The sequence below is a fragment of the Pituophis catenifer genome, unplaced genomic scaffold (assembly GCF_029215685.1).
Source record: "Pituophis catenifer annectens isolate HBS135680 unplaced genomic scaffold, rPitCat1.0.hap2 SCAF_1, whole genome shotgun sequence".
NCBI classification, from domain to species: domain Eukaryota; kingdom Metazoa; phylum Chordata; class Lepidosauria; order Squamata; family Colubridae; genus Pituophis; species Pituophis catenifer.
The window spans coordinates 89956524-89973354 of NW_027256881.1; the positions used below are offsets into that span (position 1 = coordinate 89956524).

At 37.5% G+C, this 16831-nt stretch overlaps 2 protein-coding genes and 3 non-coding genes across 5 annotated transcripts in view; 1 reads left to right on the forward strand and 4 right to left on the reverse strand.

Moving 5' to 3' along the window:
- Nucleotides 1-220: 220 nt before the first annotated feature.
- RPS12 (ribosomal protein S12) lies at nucleotides 221-5686 on the reverse strand. The gene is made up of 6 exons (XM_070932705.1): nucleotides 5626-5686; nucleotides 5376-5419; nucleotides 3074-3190; nucleotides 1770-1872; nucleotides 1410-1511; nucleotides 221-312 (listed from the first exon to the last, which is right to left on the reverse strand). The coding sequence occupies exons 2-6, from the start codon at nucleotides 5387-5389 to the stop codon at nucleotides 250-252; spliced, it is 399 nt and encodes a 132-aa protein (XP_070788806.1). The 5' UTR covers nucleotides 5390-5419; nucleotides 5626-5686; the 3' UTR covers nucleotides 221-249.
- LOC139309153 (small nucleolar RNA SNORA33) lies at nucleotides 506-632 on the reverse strand. The gene has a single exon (XR_011599811.1). It is a non-coding gene; the product is annotated as a small nucleolar RNA SNORA33 (small nucleolar RNA).
- Nucleotides 1582-1671, reverse strand: LOC139309158 (small nucleolar RNA SNORD100). The gene has a single exon (XR_011599816.1). It is a non-coding gene; the product is annotated as a small nucleolar RNA SNORD100 (small nucleolar RNA).
- LOC139309208 (small nucleolar RNA SNORD101) lies at nucleotides 2379-2452 on the reverse strand. Its single transcript, XR_011599853.1, has one exon. It is a non-coding gene; the product is annotated as a small nucleolar RNA SNORD101 (small nucleolar RNA).
- Nucleotides 5687-11256: 5570 nt separating the features above from the next.
- The window catches only part of SLC18B1 (solute carrier family 18 member B1), a 61500-nt gene continuing 55925 nt past the window's right edge, over nucleotides 11257-16831 (forward strand). The window contains exons 1-4 of the mRNA XM_070952529.1: nucleotides 11257-11338; nucleotides 11380-11430; nucleotides 13649-13788; nucleotides 15251-15346. Coding sequence (XP_070808630.1) covers nucleotides 11257-11338; nucleotides 11380-11430; nucleotides 13649-13788; nucleotides 15251-15346 — 369 coding nt within the window. The remainder of the gene's footprint in view (nucleotides 11339-11379; nucleotides 11431-13648; nucleotides 13789-15250; nucleotides 15347-16831) is intronic.

Here is a 16831-nt window from a genome sequence, read left to right on the forward strand (position 1 = left end):
TCAGTCACTGCAAGTGGTTGGTAAGCAAGAGCTACCTGTATTTTAAAAAACTTTTGACTTGTAAGGCACTTGTAGATCGCCATGTGACTATAGTTGTATCACTGATCAATTTTATACTTCCTGTGTTTTTCTTCATTGTTCATCAATCAGTCTTTGTAGGTCTATCATAAACTTATATAAATAATTGAAAGACTCATCATAAACAAGCAAAATACAAATGTACTGTCAGCTCAAATGTATTTTATTTGTTCATTTCTTGCACTTGAAGTATTCTTCGATGACATCTTTGGCCTGAGATTCTTTGCCATAGTCCTACAACAAAACAATGTATTAATATTCCAGTAAATTATTGATTTAAACAATTTAAACAATTACATAATGTCCAGACTAGTAAATATTTAGTGATCTATTATAATTGCAGAATCAAGAAAAAAGGCAATTTAGATAAAGTTAGCAGTTGCTAACCATATCCTTTAGTTTAAAGAAAAAGCCTTCCATAGAATATCAATGTGGCCTTTATTGGGACCTCAATGACTACAAAGTCTTCAAGGCTCGTACCCTGGCATTATTATTGCCAGCAACGATCTTCTGCAGAACATTTGTACGTTAAGCAGATTTTGTCTTACTGGCAGCCCCTAAACAACTGTGATAAGTAGAAGACTGCAATGGAAATAGAACATTACAAAAGAAAACTTTCCCTTATCTGTCTCACTTATTGTTTTGTCTATACAAACCAACATCCCCCAAAAAGGATTTTTCCACCTTTTTCTATTATTTATAAGCAACACAGCAACTTCTATATGGCAGAAATAAAAGTACTCCTCAACTTATGACCGTAATTAAGTTAGAAATTAAGTCTTAAAACCTAGCAGTCATTAATTGGGTCACCCTGTGACTGTGCCTGATTTTATACTTCGTTTTGTCATGGCTCTTAAATGAACCTGTTCAATGGTTACTTTTTTGCCAGAAACTGGCAAAAAGAAACTGGCTTTAAATAACTTTATTGTCATTGTACGTGTATACACAGTATACCCATACAACGAAATTCACTTAACACACATAACAATCCCCAAACCCACAGACCCACCCACAATTCCCCACCCCTAAACCAAACATCCACACAACAGACCAAGTAATACTGTCCAACAGCTCACTGATGGTGGCCCTTTAGTTCATTGTTGAGTGCAATTATAGCTCTGGGATAAAAACTATTCAGAAAACGTGTGGTCTGAGTTTTAATTGTTCTGTATCTTGTCCCAGAAGGCAACAGTCCAAAAAGATTGTAAGCATTATTTTAAATGTAATGCTCAAAGGATATGATGTAGTAGTATTTGCAGTTTTAAGCAGCCTGTACAAGTATACAATTGAGTAAATGCAAATAATCTAAAATAAAAAGGAAGTTATCTTACTTTAACAACCACACAACTGCAACCCACAACTTTACGAGGTTTTCCTTCTCTGTCGATCTTGCAGAGACCTACCCACTCACCAAGCTTCTTGTTATCATCAACCTGTCAAGAGCAATTTGCATTTTGTTAGAAGTGCTAACAATACAAGGCAATAAAGACAGAATCAAAGGCAGCTGTACACTCAGACTAAAAGGGTAACAATTTGTGGTTGCTTTCCTCACAATTCTCAGTAGAGGGAGCCAAGTTATCATCACCGTACAGCATTACAAACTTGTTTTAACCAAGATTTCCCGAACAGTTGCATGATTTTACTTGTCTCACATTCTAATTCTCACCAATTCTAAGTAAAATAGCTGTTACCTTTATCAGATTGATTTGATGTTCAGCACAAAGAGCTTCAACCAGCTTTACATACATAGGTTCATCACAATTGGATGCAAGAACGCAAAGATGGGCTTGACGTCTAAAATGAAAAAATTATCAAATAAAATTGGTAAGACAATCTGTGTCCTTTGTTTCCTTAGCATAGCTGTTTGGATTAAATTGTTATTTGTAAAATATGAAGACAGAGAAGATTACACCCACAAATCCCTAGTCATAATTTTCAATCATTTCCTAGTTGTGCTTTACCTACAGAAATATTTTGGGAATGTGGTATAAAAAGATGAAAAAGAATAGAGTAGAGCTAAAATGTTTCTGTGACACTTTATATGTTTAATTCACAGAGACATTTTTAATACTAAGTAACTGACTAGAAATATCTTAATGAAAGGAAGTTTTCATACAATTCTAAAATTGAAACCAGTTATTATTCAACTGTTGCATTTTAAGTCATTTTTTAACAAAATCCTTGTTTACCACTTAGAAGTCGGTAAAACTAGCATAACCATTTAGTCATTCAAAGAATGACCTTTAAAGTTTATGCTGTTTCTGGCTTGTTTACTCACAAAATAAACTCTTCTCTTACAGGTTTGTCAGACTATCATTATCACTCATAAAAAGAGTGAAGGGGTATCCGACTTTCATGAAGTCATCATTCAAACACTGTAGCTCTTATCTTCAAATCTAATATACCATTTGCTGCTCACTTAGCCACTTTCTAAAAAAAATTAGTATGACATTACATCATCTTTGCCCTCTGGCTGAAATCTGAAATGCATCTCACTATTAAACTATACCAGCTCAGCCTACCTAGCTATTTTCCCATCTTCCCAATTACATTTAATTAATTTATAGCTGATGGACCAGTTTTATCTTTCTGTTATCACTTCCACATATCCATCCAATGGACCTACTTTACTTCACCATCATCACATACTACTAGCTCGCCTTTCCCCTTTATCCCTCTCTGGATCAAATCTACTGGCACACATATGCTTTCATATAAGTAGAGCCTTAAAATATAGGGTGTTATATGGTCAATCATGCCAGCAATTACCTTGCAGTGTGAAGAGGGAAATTTGCAATTTAAGTCCCACATTTAATTTCACCTCACGCTGATAACAGAACTATTTGGCAGAATAGACTTTAATATTTAGAATATGTATGTCCTTAAACAACTTACGATTCTTCTGACAAGTAGTATGCAAACATGAATCGCATACAAAATCAAAGAAATAGGCTGTACAATCCCACTTTGATTTGGAGCAAATCTAATCACTTACTTGTCCAAGGCTTTGGCAGCTTCACGAATTCCACGAGCTAATCCATCGTGGATAAGTGCCGTTTTCAGCACTTCTTGAAGGGCAGTGTTGACATCCATAATGCCTCCAGCAGTTATGCTATATAACAAAATATGAAAATAAGCAAGCTAATGAATGCAACATAGAAATTCCTTAAAATTTTGATCGCCCTTCTAATGGTAACCTGAAGCACAAGGATGCAAAAGGTCTGAACAATGAAAAGGATGTACAAGTTCAAAACAGATTTGAATTATGAGTACAGAGGAACAAGTTTAAGTTTAATTTCTAACTTGTTAAGGAACTCCTTAACAAGTTCGAAGTTAGGAAAACAAGTAATTTCATGCTTTGGAGAAACAATAATGATTTAGACAAGCAGCTGGACACAAAACACATGTCTATGCCACTTCTAGCCATCAGAACACAAAACAAAGTCTGTATAATATGTATTTTAACAAGCAAGTAACTAGTGAATATATGTAAAAACTATCATCTGAGGGTGCTAAAGTAAAAGGCACAAAAGTAAAAAAAAAATCTATTGTGTTCCTTGGGCATGAACAACCAGCTAGGTGACTTGGGCTAAAACAACTGTTCTTAGCCCAACTCATCTCATAGGGTTGTTGTGGGGAAAATAGAGCATTGGTAATGTTCATCACTCTGAGCTGTATATGTAAAAAAATGGTAGGATAAAATCCTAAAAAAAACCCAAAAAACCAAAAACAGACTGGCATTTCAAAGCGAAGTAGAAAAAACTGATTATAATTACTTGAAACTCCAACATTATAATGCTATTTTTTTTCTCAACACTGCTCTGAATTTGGCTGTGGCTATTTCCTCTATTATAGCCTTCTACTATCCATACAAATTATATTGAAAAACTTTCCTATCCAGTCCTTATTCCACCTCAAATGATGCAGAATCTCTCCCCCACCCACAATTCTACAGAAAAGTGATAACAACTTTTCCATCAATGCCTCAAGATTTTAAGATGTTCAGGGCAGAATTGAAATAACTCACACCGTCTCTGTATCATCATCTGTAAAAACCAGCCAAAGCCACTTTATTTTATTTTGCCCACTAGTGATAAAATCTCACATCCAATTTTTAAACGTCACAGCAGATAAAAATTCACATTCCGCGACAATTAATAGTTACGGGAACATTGCACAGATAGATCATGTAAATATATTTAAAATATATTTACACGATAAATTTATAAACAAGTTTGTACCATTTATATAAATACAAATTTATAAAGGTACAAGATAACCTTTATTATCACTCTCGTCCGTGAACACACTGGAATACATTAAAACGTGATTTGCCTGAATATGTGTATATTCTGAGAATATACATAAACATATCGTTTAGTTTACTTTATTGTCATGGTACAACGAAATTAAATGCCATTTCAGTGTACATTAGAACTATAAAAATAAAAACACAAACATACATCCTTTACGTTCTATATAACTGAAATTCCGATACTGCACTATACCATATAATTCAACGTGATTATTGCCCTGGGATCAAAGCTGTTTTTTCAGCCTATTTATAGGCTGAAAAACAGCCTAATTTATATTGATAAATCTGAATTTATATTGATAAATTCAGCCTGATTTATATTGATGTTTCCTGATGGCTTATTTGTATCCTATGACTATCATTAAGTGTTGTACCTTATGATTCTTGATGAACGTATCCTTTCTTTTATTTATTTCTTTATTTCTTTAATTAATATAATTTGTATGCCGCCCTATCTCCGTAGGACTCAGGGCGGCACACAAGTAAAAACAAAGCCAATAAAGGCATAAAATACATAAATGTATAAATATATAATTTAAACATATATTAAAATAATCAAAAAACCCCTCAGTCCAGGCTTTTAGGTACACAGAGAGCTAAAGACAAAAATCCCTTGTGTCCAATCACACTTGGCCAATAAAAAAAATCCTATTTTTCCTTGTTTTTATTATCCTGTACCGTGTATGGTGTGATTTACAGAACTCGGTGGCGAGCAAAAATCAGAAGAGACGATTATTTTAATATTTAATAATATTGGCCGTAATCAGAGAGGGTTTTTTTTGGGGGGGGGGGAAGAGAAAAAAAAGAACAAAACTAGGTCCCACCACGTGGTGCAAGCATGCATGCATGCAAGCGAGCGGACAGTACCCAGCGCTCCATGCACACAGAACCAGGCCGGCCGAGGACAAGGCAGCACGCGCAGGCCGGCCTCCAGTGGCCTCGTGGACACCGTTCTAAGTGTCTCCGTCTCGCGCACACTTACCCTTCCTCGGTCATGTTGGTGGTAAACGCTCCCACCCGGAGTTCCTGGAGAAAAAAAACAAGACAAATCCCCGTTAAATCTTCGGAACCACGCACACAACCCCCCCACCCCCACCCCACGTGGTTTTTCCTCCCGCCTTTTTCCTTCTCAGCACTCCCCCCCCCCGCCCCGAAGAGCGAAAAGAAACGAATTATCTTTTTTAAAAAAACTAAATCTAAACTACTAGAGGCCTACCAAGGCGCACGCTCACCTTACAAATTCCACGAGTCGCCGATGAAAAGGAAGAGGTGGAGCCTCCGGGCTCTTATTTAAACCCCCGTGAGGACCCAAGCCCCGCTTCTGAAAATAGGTGTCTGGCTCTATTGCCTGTTTTGGCTGGAGCGGGGGGGGTCTCGGGGGGGGTCGACAACTTGTAGGAATTTCAAAGGTTAAACAGAATTAGACGCCATCCTATAATCGAAGTCGAAGGTCGCCTATTCGGGCGGCGGGAATCTTTGAAGCACTGAGAGTTTTGCCAATAGGTGTCCATGCTAACTGCCGGAAGGATATTCCTTCGGCTAGCACAGCACACCACAAAGGCGCGAGGGAGGCTTCTGTTCAGGAGTTTTGATTGGACGATAGAAGCGATTGCTGAGCAATAAAGGGAATGGTTTAACGCAGAAGTGGGCAATTATGGCCCTTTTATGACTTGTGAACTTCAATTCCCAGAATTCCTGAGCTAACATGGCTGGCTCAGGAATTCTGGGAGTTGAAGTCCACAAGTCATAAAAGGGCCATAGTTGCCCACCCCTGGTTTAATGTATAAATGATCAAGGGCAAGTTACATTTCTGTTACTTTACTGTTTTACCAAATGCACCTGATCGGGGTTTGGGTTTTTTTTTGGGGGGGGGGGGGGTGGGGTGGAAATGAACTTTTTGTTTGACTTGCCGTAAAAACACGTGCACGCAACTGAAGTGCCTTTCTAACGCGTTCATCTTCACCCCCTTTCGCCTAATGCGGGGACTAGCAAATAGGTGCATGGTGCTTGGAGGTAAATAAAACCAAGTCGTCACGCAGGTCAACATCTAACAGTTGTCAAATTTTATTTTAATATAATTCTTTTTATAAAAAAAAAGACCTTCGATTTTTTAAAAAATCACGTTACTCGGCAATAGATACATTTTGTTGATTGCTCGAACCCACCATTCCTAATTCTAAACTAGTTTTTAAAATTAGTAAATGCTGCTGTACTTGAGTTACTGCTGAGTGCGCCATAGGACACACACTTCTAACTAAATTTTAGAATAAATTGAAATAAGCAAAGTGTTTGGTATATGATCCTCGTTCACAGAAAGTTGTTGGAACTCCACACGATGTCCTGGATTTAAAATCTTTAAATTTTTCTCGCTGATTCTTCCGGCTTTCCTTCCCAGGAAAAATACCTCTCAAGTGGAAAGACAATACTTTTTGATACCTAACACTAGGAGGCGCTCTTAGCATGGTAGCAACCTGAACCAGTTGCAGCAAATTGTGAAACTGTGTGAATTTGGGATTATGTTTCAACTTTTGCTAGGAGGCAGGACTGAATTTGTAAACATAAACATGTAAGGTTCCAATAAAAGGCTAACCCTAACCCTAAAAGTCTCACTTATTTTTATTTTATTTTATTTATTTATTTCGTCAAGCATGTATTTTATGACAGATACAAGTGTAAACATAATTATAAATACATGAAAAGGATACAAATAAAAGAAAACATTAGGACAGGGACGGTAGGCACGCTGGTACTCTTATGCACGCCCCTTACAGACCTCTTAGGAATGGGGTGAGGTCTACAGTAGACAGTCTAAGGTTAAAGTTTTGGGGGTTTGGGGAAGAAACCACAGAGTCAGGTAGTGCATTCCAGGCGTTGACAACTCTTTACTAAAGTTGTATTTTCTGCATTCTAGTTTGGATCAGTTTACCATGAGTTTGTATCTATTGTGTTTTGGTTGAAGTTGAAGTATTCATTGGCTGGTAGGATATTGTAACAGAGGATTTTATGTACTATGCTTCGGTCAGACTAAAACGGCGAAGTTCTAAGTTGTCTAAGCCCAACATTTCGAGCCTGGTAGCATAAGGTAATTTGTTGCGAGCGGAGGAGTTATTCTGTCCCCGTCTCACACACGCACACAAACAGTCAGCCAGGAGTTAAATAAAACTTGCAGACAATAAATTCCTTCGATAACAGGATTTTGTATGCCCTCGTTTGCAGTTCAATATTACCAGAGAAGAAACTATGCAAGATTAGGTTAACAACTCTTCATGCCTTTTTAGCAATGCTGTTACAGTGAGCTCTGGCGCTTAGATCATTTGAGATGAGTACTCCAAGGTCTTTGACAGAGTGAGGGTCGTCCGTTAGGTTGTATCCGTCCAGCTTGTATTTTGTGTTCTGATTTTTTTTGCCAATGTATAAGACAGAGTATTTGTTGGTTGAGATTTGGAGTTGCCATTCTGACTCATAGTTGAGGTCTTTTTGTAGAGTAGCAGCATTGTCAGTGGTGTTGAATAGTTTTACATCATCCGCAAAGAGAACACAGTTACTTATAATATGATTGCAAAGGTCATTTATATAAAGTATAAAGAGCGTGGGTCCTAAAACGCTGTCTTGGGGGACACAGCTGTTAACAGGTGCAGGGTTCCTTATTTTGACTACTTGCTGCCTTTTTGATAGGAACACAGCTATCCACTTATGCAGGAATCCGGAAATGCCATAAGATTTTAGTTTTAGAAGTAGCTTGTTGTGTACCACTGAATCGAAGACTTTACAGAAGTCTATATAAATTACATACCCTGGTTGAGTTTTGAAGTCCATGTGTTTATGGATTTATGAGGAAGTAATAATTTGGAACTCAATGGAGAACTCATTTCAGTAGAAAGTAATGGCTTCAGTTTAATATGCTAATAGAAGTAGTAGAGACCTATGCATCCTATTTCAAAAGTTGCCCTACCAAAGCACTGTTACTATTATTTTCTAAGGCTATTCCTGTGCAAATCCACTTGGGTAAAATTTATATAGATTTAAAGAAAACTTTAGATAGATTTCTATAGCAATTGTGTAAATTAGCACTGTAGACTTTTCATTGTGTTTAGTGGAATTTGTATAAAATATTGGCCAAGAAAAATGCATTTGGTTTATTTCTGAGCATCACACATAGGATCACACAACATTAAAGCAGGAAACCTGCAATGCAGTTTTGGAAAAAGCTCAAATGTGTGACATTATAAAAGTAAAGGAGTCAAAAATTTTAGCATCACTTCTGAATTTGAGGGCATTTTTACTTACGTTGATTGCCTGAATTTCAAAATAATACATACATTTCTTCATCCAGAGGGTACTCAATTACAGAAGACTGACAGACTTTTAACAGCAGAGAGATAAATATTCACAAGTTAAAGATACAATCATTCTAAATATTTTAATAAGTTTTGTCCAACTTTAGCTTCAGTTTTGCAGAGTGCAGTGAAGGTAGACAAAGGTAGGTTGGATACCACACGGAGAGAGATTTTGGTTGGGTATACCTTTGGCTAGAAAGAACCAGAATTTCTCCCTCAACATCGGAAGTGATAAAAGAGGAAATAAAAAAGAAGTAGTAGTAGTAGTATCTTTGACTTTGTCTGGAACTTAGCAGCTTTGGTAAGAAGTTGTTTTTTTTTTTGTTTCTTGTCGACCTGCTGTTACCTACCAAGAAGTACTGCACCATGGAAGAAACTGGAGCTATCTATCATGGAATGAATGGAATCACTGCAAAACAGTGCCTCAAATTCTGTAACTCTCTTAAATTGTTCAGGAGGATATTATCTTAAAGTATCATGGTATTAAAATACTGATGTAACAGGACTACAAGTGGAACACTACTATCTTCTAGGTCCTGACACACACAATTTTTCATCCAGAACAAGCAATACCATTTTCATTCCATGACCAGGCCTGAACCCTGACTGAAAAGAATCTAGACAATTTGCTTCTGTTAGGCACTTTGAAGATGTCTTCTCACTCCCAAAATGGGAGGTTAGAGACCAATAATTATTACTGGTAAGTATTGTTGATTTGAAGACAGAAATATATATTTTTTCACAGAGCAAATTTAGTTTAAAACATATTTAGACTCTTCTCAGGTTTATGATTTGGGAGAACATTATGATTATTTTATGCACCTTGTTTTCCATATAGGGATAACATGAAATGTCCCAATGGTACATTAGTTAAAATACAGAACTGATACTGGGCGATTCTCTCAGCTCTTATCTATCCTACAGGATCATTTGGGGGAAAATGGAGGAAGCAACACTATCTAGGACACGGCTGTCAAACTTACGGCCTGCGGGCTGGATGCGTCACACGCTGGCCATGCCCATACCCGGTTTAGTGAAGGGGGGGAAAGTCACAATCATCACGTGACGCCGCTGTGTCAGAATTTGACACCCTGATGTAGGACATCTTGTGCTCCTGCAGGAAAATCGGGATTTGAATCTAATAAATCAATATATTTGCTGAATTTACATGATTCTCTGAAACACAAACTTGCAAATCACATTTAATCTATTATGCAAACCCATGTGGTCAGTTAATATGGTGCAGTTTACTATAGGAACCAAGAAGATTAGTTATTTTCAATAAGTCATAATTGTTAACCATCCATAAGCCTGTCTGGCAAACAGCCAGCATTTGGGCTGGTACATTGAACTTAATGTGGCTAGTTTAGTTTCTGACTTAAAATATTAAATGAGCACATTGTAGCTTGTAAATCAGGCATTATGACTTTAATCAGTTGTAATTTATTAACTACATTGTAGCAGTGGTGAAATCCAAATTTTTTTACTACCAGTTCTGTGGGCATAGCTTGGTGGGCATGGCAGAGGAAGGATACTGCAAAATCTCCATTCCCTCCCCACTCCAGGGGGAAGGATATTGCAAAATCTCCATTCCCACCAAAATCTGGGGCCAGCCAGAGGTGGTATTCGCCTGTTCTCCGAACAACTCAAAATTTCTGCTACCAGTTCTCCAGAACATGTCAGAACCTGCTGGATTTCACCCCTGCATTGTAGGTAAATAAGCCGTAAATTGACACACATGAATCCATCTATGAAAATGAATGGCAGAAAATGTCCATTAAGTACAAGGCCCCCACCAAAACACCTTAATCAATCATCATTTACTCTAAAAGGCATATGGAAGAATTTAGACAACTTTAAATATGCCATAAATCATGGCTTACTAACCACATTGGCTTGAGTTCAATACATTAACTTAAGCCATATTACAGTATAGTGTAAATATATAAAACCAAGTGCTTTTCCAAATAACCTCTAGAATACAATTAAGGTTCGGATATCCCATATGTTTCTTTCTCATTTATTTAACTTTTGGTTGATATCAAAAAGCTAAGCAGGACCTCTTAATACTTGAACGGGAGATCAAGGGATTTTAAAGGGAAGTAAAGAAAAAATGGAGGAGGGGGAGAATTAAAATCCGGAAGAAAGCAATACCTGCTGTTGTAAATAAAACGGCAGGAGTAGAGCATAACTCGAAAGAAACCTTTCATCTTTTATTTCAAAAGGGCGCTGAAGCGTGGCCGGGACATCGTCATAGTAATAAATCTGGCTTGCTGACAGGTGAGTAAGTATGAGATAATTTCCGAACGCAGCGGCTAACTAAAAGGAGGGATCCCAGCCTTGGATAGATTTCGGCTTCCGGCTGAATCGGGATTGCTTGCTCCGGACCTCTTGTGGCGTTTAGGAAGTTCCTGACCGCAGCGGCTGAACTTTATCGCCTCTGTGAGGGTGGACCTCGAGAAGACAGGCAGGGAGGCTCAGCCTCCGCTCCTTTCCAAGCCGCTTTACAGCAGGAGCTCCGCGGCTATGGAAAGCTACCAAGCGGTGGGTACCCCGGATGACGAGAGTCCAGGTGAGAGGGGCCAGAGCTATTGTCGGCATTCCTGGGGCATTTTTCTCCCCTCCCCGCAGTGCTCTCATCGGAGGAACGTCAGTCAGGAATTACAAGCAGCCCTGCGCTCTCCACATCTTCGATCACATGTAAGGCTAGTGGATCTTAACTGCTCTATCCTTCGAAAGAGGTTATGCAATCGTATTGATTCCTGGTGAGTGCCTAAGTTTTCTTTTGCCAAGTCCTCTACTTTTCTTGGCAAGACTTAACAGTTTTCATGGCAAGACCAGGTTCCATTGCCTCCTTCCCAGGACTGACAAAGTGACTGGACCAAGGTCAACCACTGGCTTTGTGCTGAAGGCAGGACTAGTATTCACCGTTGCCTGGTTTTCTAGGTTAGTGCCTTAACCATTAAATCAAACTGGCTCTCTAGATGGCATCCTTGCAAAAATTAGCCTTGGAAACTGCAGTTTCGAAGGTCATATCTACTACCTATGGGCGCTTGAGTTTTTTTTTTTTTTTTTAACAAATTGGGAGATGGTTAGTTTTGTGTCTCTTGCCTGAGACACAAAATCTTAGGAGGAAAGCAAGGGCTAACCACTTCCAAAGATTTCCTCCAAATGTTTGTTTGTTTGTTTTTTTAAAAAAAGAAAGCCTACAGGCACTACAGTAGTCCAGGCAGTTGCCAGGTGTTGAGACTAACCCGAAGATATTTTTTTTTTAAAAAAATTGTATATGACAGCTAGGGGTTAAAGGAACTGAGTTAGAATCTGGGACACTTCCAGGAAGGAATTTAGATTCCCTCGGCCTCTCCTCCCACCCTCTCTCATAAAATTATATATAGATTATATTATACTATATTATTTATGTGTGTGTGTGTGTGTATAATGGTTTGTTGTGAATATGACTGTGTCTCGATAGAAAAACACTTAATCTTTCCCCTGGCTCAAGCTGATGAAAGGAGGAGAACTTATGGCTCAGAAGATTAATTCAACTGCCTAACATGCAGGAAGCCCAAGTTCGAATCCGAGTAAGGGTATGCCTAGCTGATGAAAGCTAAAAAGCTTGAAATAGATCTATACTAGTCTGCCTTTATTTCTTTATCAGCAAAATATAAATTTGGTATAAAATGGTTTGTCATGATGGATTGGAGCTGAAAAGCAAAAGGGAGCAGAATGCCTCCTCCCACATGTTGGGGTAGACCAGGTGTCTCAATAGAAAAAAGAACCAAACACACACACACACACACACACACACACACACACACACACACAGTATATATACACACACACATACACACACATATATATACATACATACATACATACAGAGAAAGTAAAGAAAGATGAGTATGAAAATATCATTGTTGTACCTTACGATTCTTGATGGATGGATGTTTTCTTTTATGTACACTGAGAGCATATGCACCAAGATAAATTCCTTGTATGCCCAATCACACTTGGCCAATAAAGAAATCTATTCTGTTCTGTTCTGTTCTGTTCTGTTCTGTTCTGTTCTATTCTATCATAATGAAAACCATTAAGTGATTAGTCCTGTTTTAGGCTGAAACCAGTTAAGTTACTTTGGGTTAGTCACTTTCTCTCAGTGGTAGGAAAGAGGCAAATGCAAACCACTTCTGAAAAATGTTGTCGAGAACCCTGCAGGGACCTGTCTATTAATTCGCCAGGAGTCAAGAGGGATAAGATCAATATTACATTATACTTGATCTGAATAAAGAAGCACTGACTTGCATTGTAAATATGTAAAATAATAATTTCTTAGAAGGATTAAATTAAAGATAAACATCTTGGTGATATTTTTCTTCTCTAATTGCTTAGTTCACATCTAGTATTTAGTCTGGAGCATTTCAAGACACAAATATTTTGGTTTCAAAAATCTGATACCAGCACAATCAGTCTTTCTCAATCTGATGCTCTTCAACTGTTTGGACTGAATCTTCTCAAGTTTTCAGCTAGCATATGAATTCTAGAAGCTGCAACCCAACACATTTGGAGGGCTCTGGATTAGGGGAGGCTAAAGTACAGCTGAATTCTCATATTCCTAATCCTACTGAAAGACAGATTTTGAATATTAATCTCTGTATTTCTAAAACTTTCAAGAATGCACTATCTAATGAGTGTGTTTTAGAAATATGTTTTTCTTGTTTTCACTCCAGCTTTGTATCAGAAGTGCAGTCATGTGAATAGATTTGGGACAAGTTATGAAACAAAGCATGCTCCTATTGAAATACAAGGTTCTGCATTTTTATTTTTGCTAACTGATCGGTGTCAGAAACAGGTACTTGTTTCTATTAGTTTTGAAGGCTGCATTCCTTTTTCTACTCTAAGAGAGATTTTTCTTACTCAGATAATGACAGATCGCAGGTTGCTAATGAGGAACCGAAGCGGCTGAGCAGAGAGCAGATGTTTATCATGGTCTCAACAGCATCCCTCAACTTCAGTTCAATGGTTTGCTACTCGATTCTGGGACCATTTTTTCCAAGAGAGGTAAATGGATGTATATGTTTAAAACAAAAGTCTACAATAAGGTTCTTTAATGATGGCCTCTGTGACATAGCAGCGCATACAACAAAGACTCATTTGCTCTTGTATCAATTTTTAGTTCACGAAATACAAAAACTAACATTTTGTAAACTTTTGCTGCTACAAAAAGTGTTACTACATATGTAGGAGCAATATAATAGCTACAACATTTTAAAAAGTTGTTGTAGTTTCGACTTAGTTTAAAATAATTATATCATTAGCTTTTTTTTCTTTGTCTATTTACTATTTTTTAAAACCAAATAAATATGTACAATTTTTTCCGATCTCTTGCCTCTCGGTTGGATTAGATTTCCACTGACTTTAAGCAGCCTTTTAAAAGCAGTTTTCTACAAAGTTGTATACTTGCATTATTTGAGGACTGAGCACCATTGTGCTGCTTGGTTTTTAAAAGGGAATTCAGAACATTCAGTTTGCATTCACACTCAGAAACTGCTTGCATAATTGTGGATATGCATTACAAATGATTGCATCACCTCAATTTACTGTAACAATGTTCTTTTTGGTGTGCAATATATAATCACTCATACATTTGTATATATGTTGTCAAATTGTTACCACTTGCTAAACATTCACCTAAGCTGACAAAAATAATTATACAAATGACTGAACCCAGAGAGATGGGTACCAAAAGCAGCAAAAAAATAGACTTAATTCATACCACTTTTCAATATCTGCCACCATTCCAATGCCATAGGCATTCATGCATTTAAATTTGTTTTTTCTCTTTTTGCTTGGGGTTGGTGTTTTGGTTTTTTGTTTTGTTTTGTTTTGTTTTGTGTGTGTGTGTGCTTTTTACAACCCTGTAGTCCAGGGGTGTCAAAGTTGCAATGACACGTTGTCATGTGACATATCGTAACTTTTTCCCCCTTCGCTAAAATGGGGGTGGGGTGGCCACCGCGTGATGCATCCAGCCTGCAGGTCGCAAGTTTGAAACCCCTGCTCTAGTCCCTTAATTCAGGGTAGAGCTGGGCTGATGGAGTGTGAGCATTTACAGGCCGGATGCCTTTCCTGATACCACATGGAGTTTGCAGCAGATATTTTTTCCTTCCGCTCTAAGAGAAAAAAATCTGCTATCTAGGACTGAATTCTTAACCTTCTTAGTAGAAGGCAAGCATCTTTACCATTAGGCCAACATACCACTTTTTCCTGTTCTTATTTTATACTTGAGAAATGCTGCAATCATTTTTCACAATACTGTAAGACTTACAGCAAAGAGGGAGTGTGTAAACGTACCCATATCACAAAAATGCTAATTATAGAAAATAAATCAGGCAAAAGACATGTATATTATATAATAGTCAGAACTTCTTTTCCTATGGTATTGTGGTAAAATTTGAGCTATGTAATTATTTTGTGCATTCTACAGGCTTTTGTTTTGTAAGTTTTTGTATTTTATTTTTTTAAGGCAGAAAAGAAAGGAGTTAGTAGTACAATTGTTGGATTTATTTTTGGATGTTTTGCATTATTCAACTTCCTGACATCGTTGATAATGGGCAAATATGTAAGTATCTTCAAAAATACCATGATGACTAAGCAAAAATAACATATTGCCTGATAAATAAAACATTCATTGCACCAGTGAAATAGATCATAATGTTCTAAACTCTGTAATCACTGTTTCTGGGAAAAGTCAGCTTTTTAAATGGTAGTGCATGTTAACTAAAACATTGTCAATTGAACATGTACCCTTAGATTCTGCAAAAATTGACTCTCTCAATTTCTCCGAAATCCAAAACCATTTAAGTTATGTAGTAAAAAACGAATTTAGGACTATATGAGAATCTTAATTCATGGACCAAGGGCAACAGAATGAATTAATATCAATGGCATACTGTTCAATCTCTCCCAGCAGATAAACAAATGCAAATCTGTAGCAAGCAAAATTTTCAATTCTCTCTCTCAATCTCTCTCTCTCTCAATCTCTCTCTCTTTCTCTCCATCCCTCCCTCCCTCCCTCCCTCCCTCTCTCTCATATCTATCTCATCTGTCCAGTTTCTACCATCTTTGTGTAGAATATAGCTCCACAATATATATTACAGATTACAACCAAAAATTAAAATTGAAAACAATATTTTATATTCTTATACAATCAGGAGTTATGACTAAAACATTGATGGTAAGAATAAAGACCAATCCATTTATTTGAAGGGCAGTCATAACAGCCTAACTCCCATTCCTTAGGCTTAGCATAGCCAAGTATACACTTTTTTAAAAAAAAAAAAAATCCTAGAAGGAAGAGATTGATCTCACATCAGAGGAAATATTATTCCAGAGGGTGGTGGTAGTGACTGAACACATACTTTAAGAAGACAATTCTAATTAGTAGGACACTTAGTGATTCCATCCTATTAGATCTTATATGAGCCGCGGTGGCGCAGTGGTTAGAATGCAGTACTGCAGGCTACTTCGGCTGCATGCTGGCTGCCTGAAATTTGGCAGTTCAAATCTCACCAGACTCAAGATTGACTTAGCCTTCCATCCTTCTGAGGTAAAATGAGGACCCAGATTGTTGGGGGCAATATGCTGACTCTGTATACCAGTTAGAGAGAGCTGTAAAGCACTATGAAGCAGTATATAGATCTAAGTGCTATTGCTATTGGCAGGCAGATGTTAATGAGAGAATTAAGAAGGGCTTTGAAGATGACAACCAGAATCCTGAATTGTACCTGGAAGTTAACTAATATCTGCTACAGGTCCCGTAGTAGAAATCTTATATGAGTGCCTTAAAATGCATTCCTTAGTTACTCAAGCTGCTAGATTCTGGATTAGTTTAGCTTCCAAATGCTCTTCAAAGGCAACCTAATGTAGACCTCATTGCAGTTGTTCAGCTGCATAGGACTTTGACAGTATTATTTATTTTAACTGGAGGTTGAGATGTACAATTGGATATCATCAGTTTATTGTTGAAACGTGGTTATATGTCAATAGACCTCATCCAATGATTTCATATAGATGTTGAATCAGAGTAAGCAAAAGAGTGAGCCTT

What these genes read in the sequence shown, in the direction of transcription:
- RPS12 (XM_070932705.1), bottom strand. An exon ending in GCTGCCAAAGCCTTGGACAA is followed by an intron (nt 1,873 to 3,073) that starts GTAAGTGATTAG and finishes TTTTCATTTTAG; the next exon opens with ACGTCAAGCCCATCTTTGCG. An exon ending in GCAGTTGTGTGGTTGTTAAA is followed by an intron (nt 313 to 1,409) that starts GTAAGATAACTT and finishes GTTTTGTTGTAG; the next exon opens with GACTATGGCAAAGAATCTCA.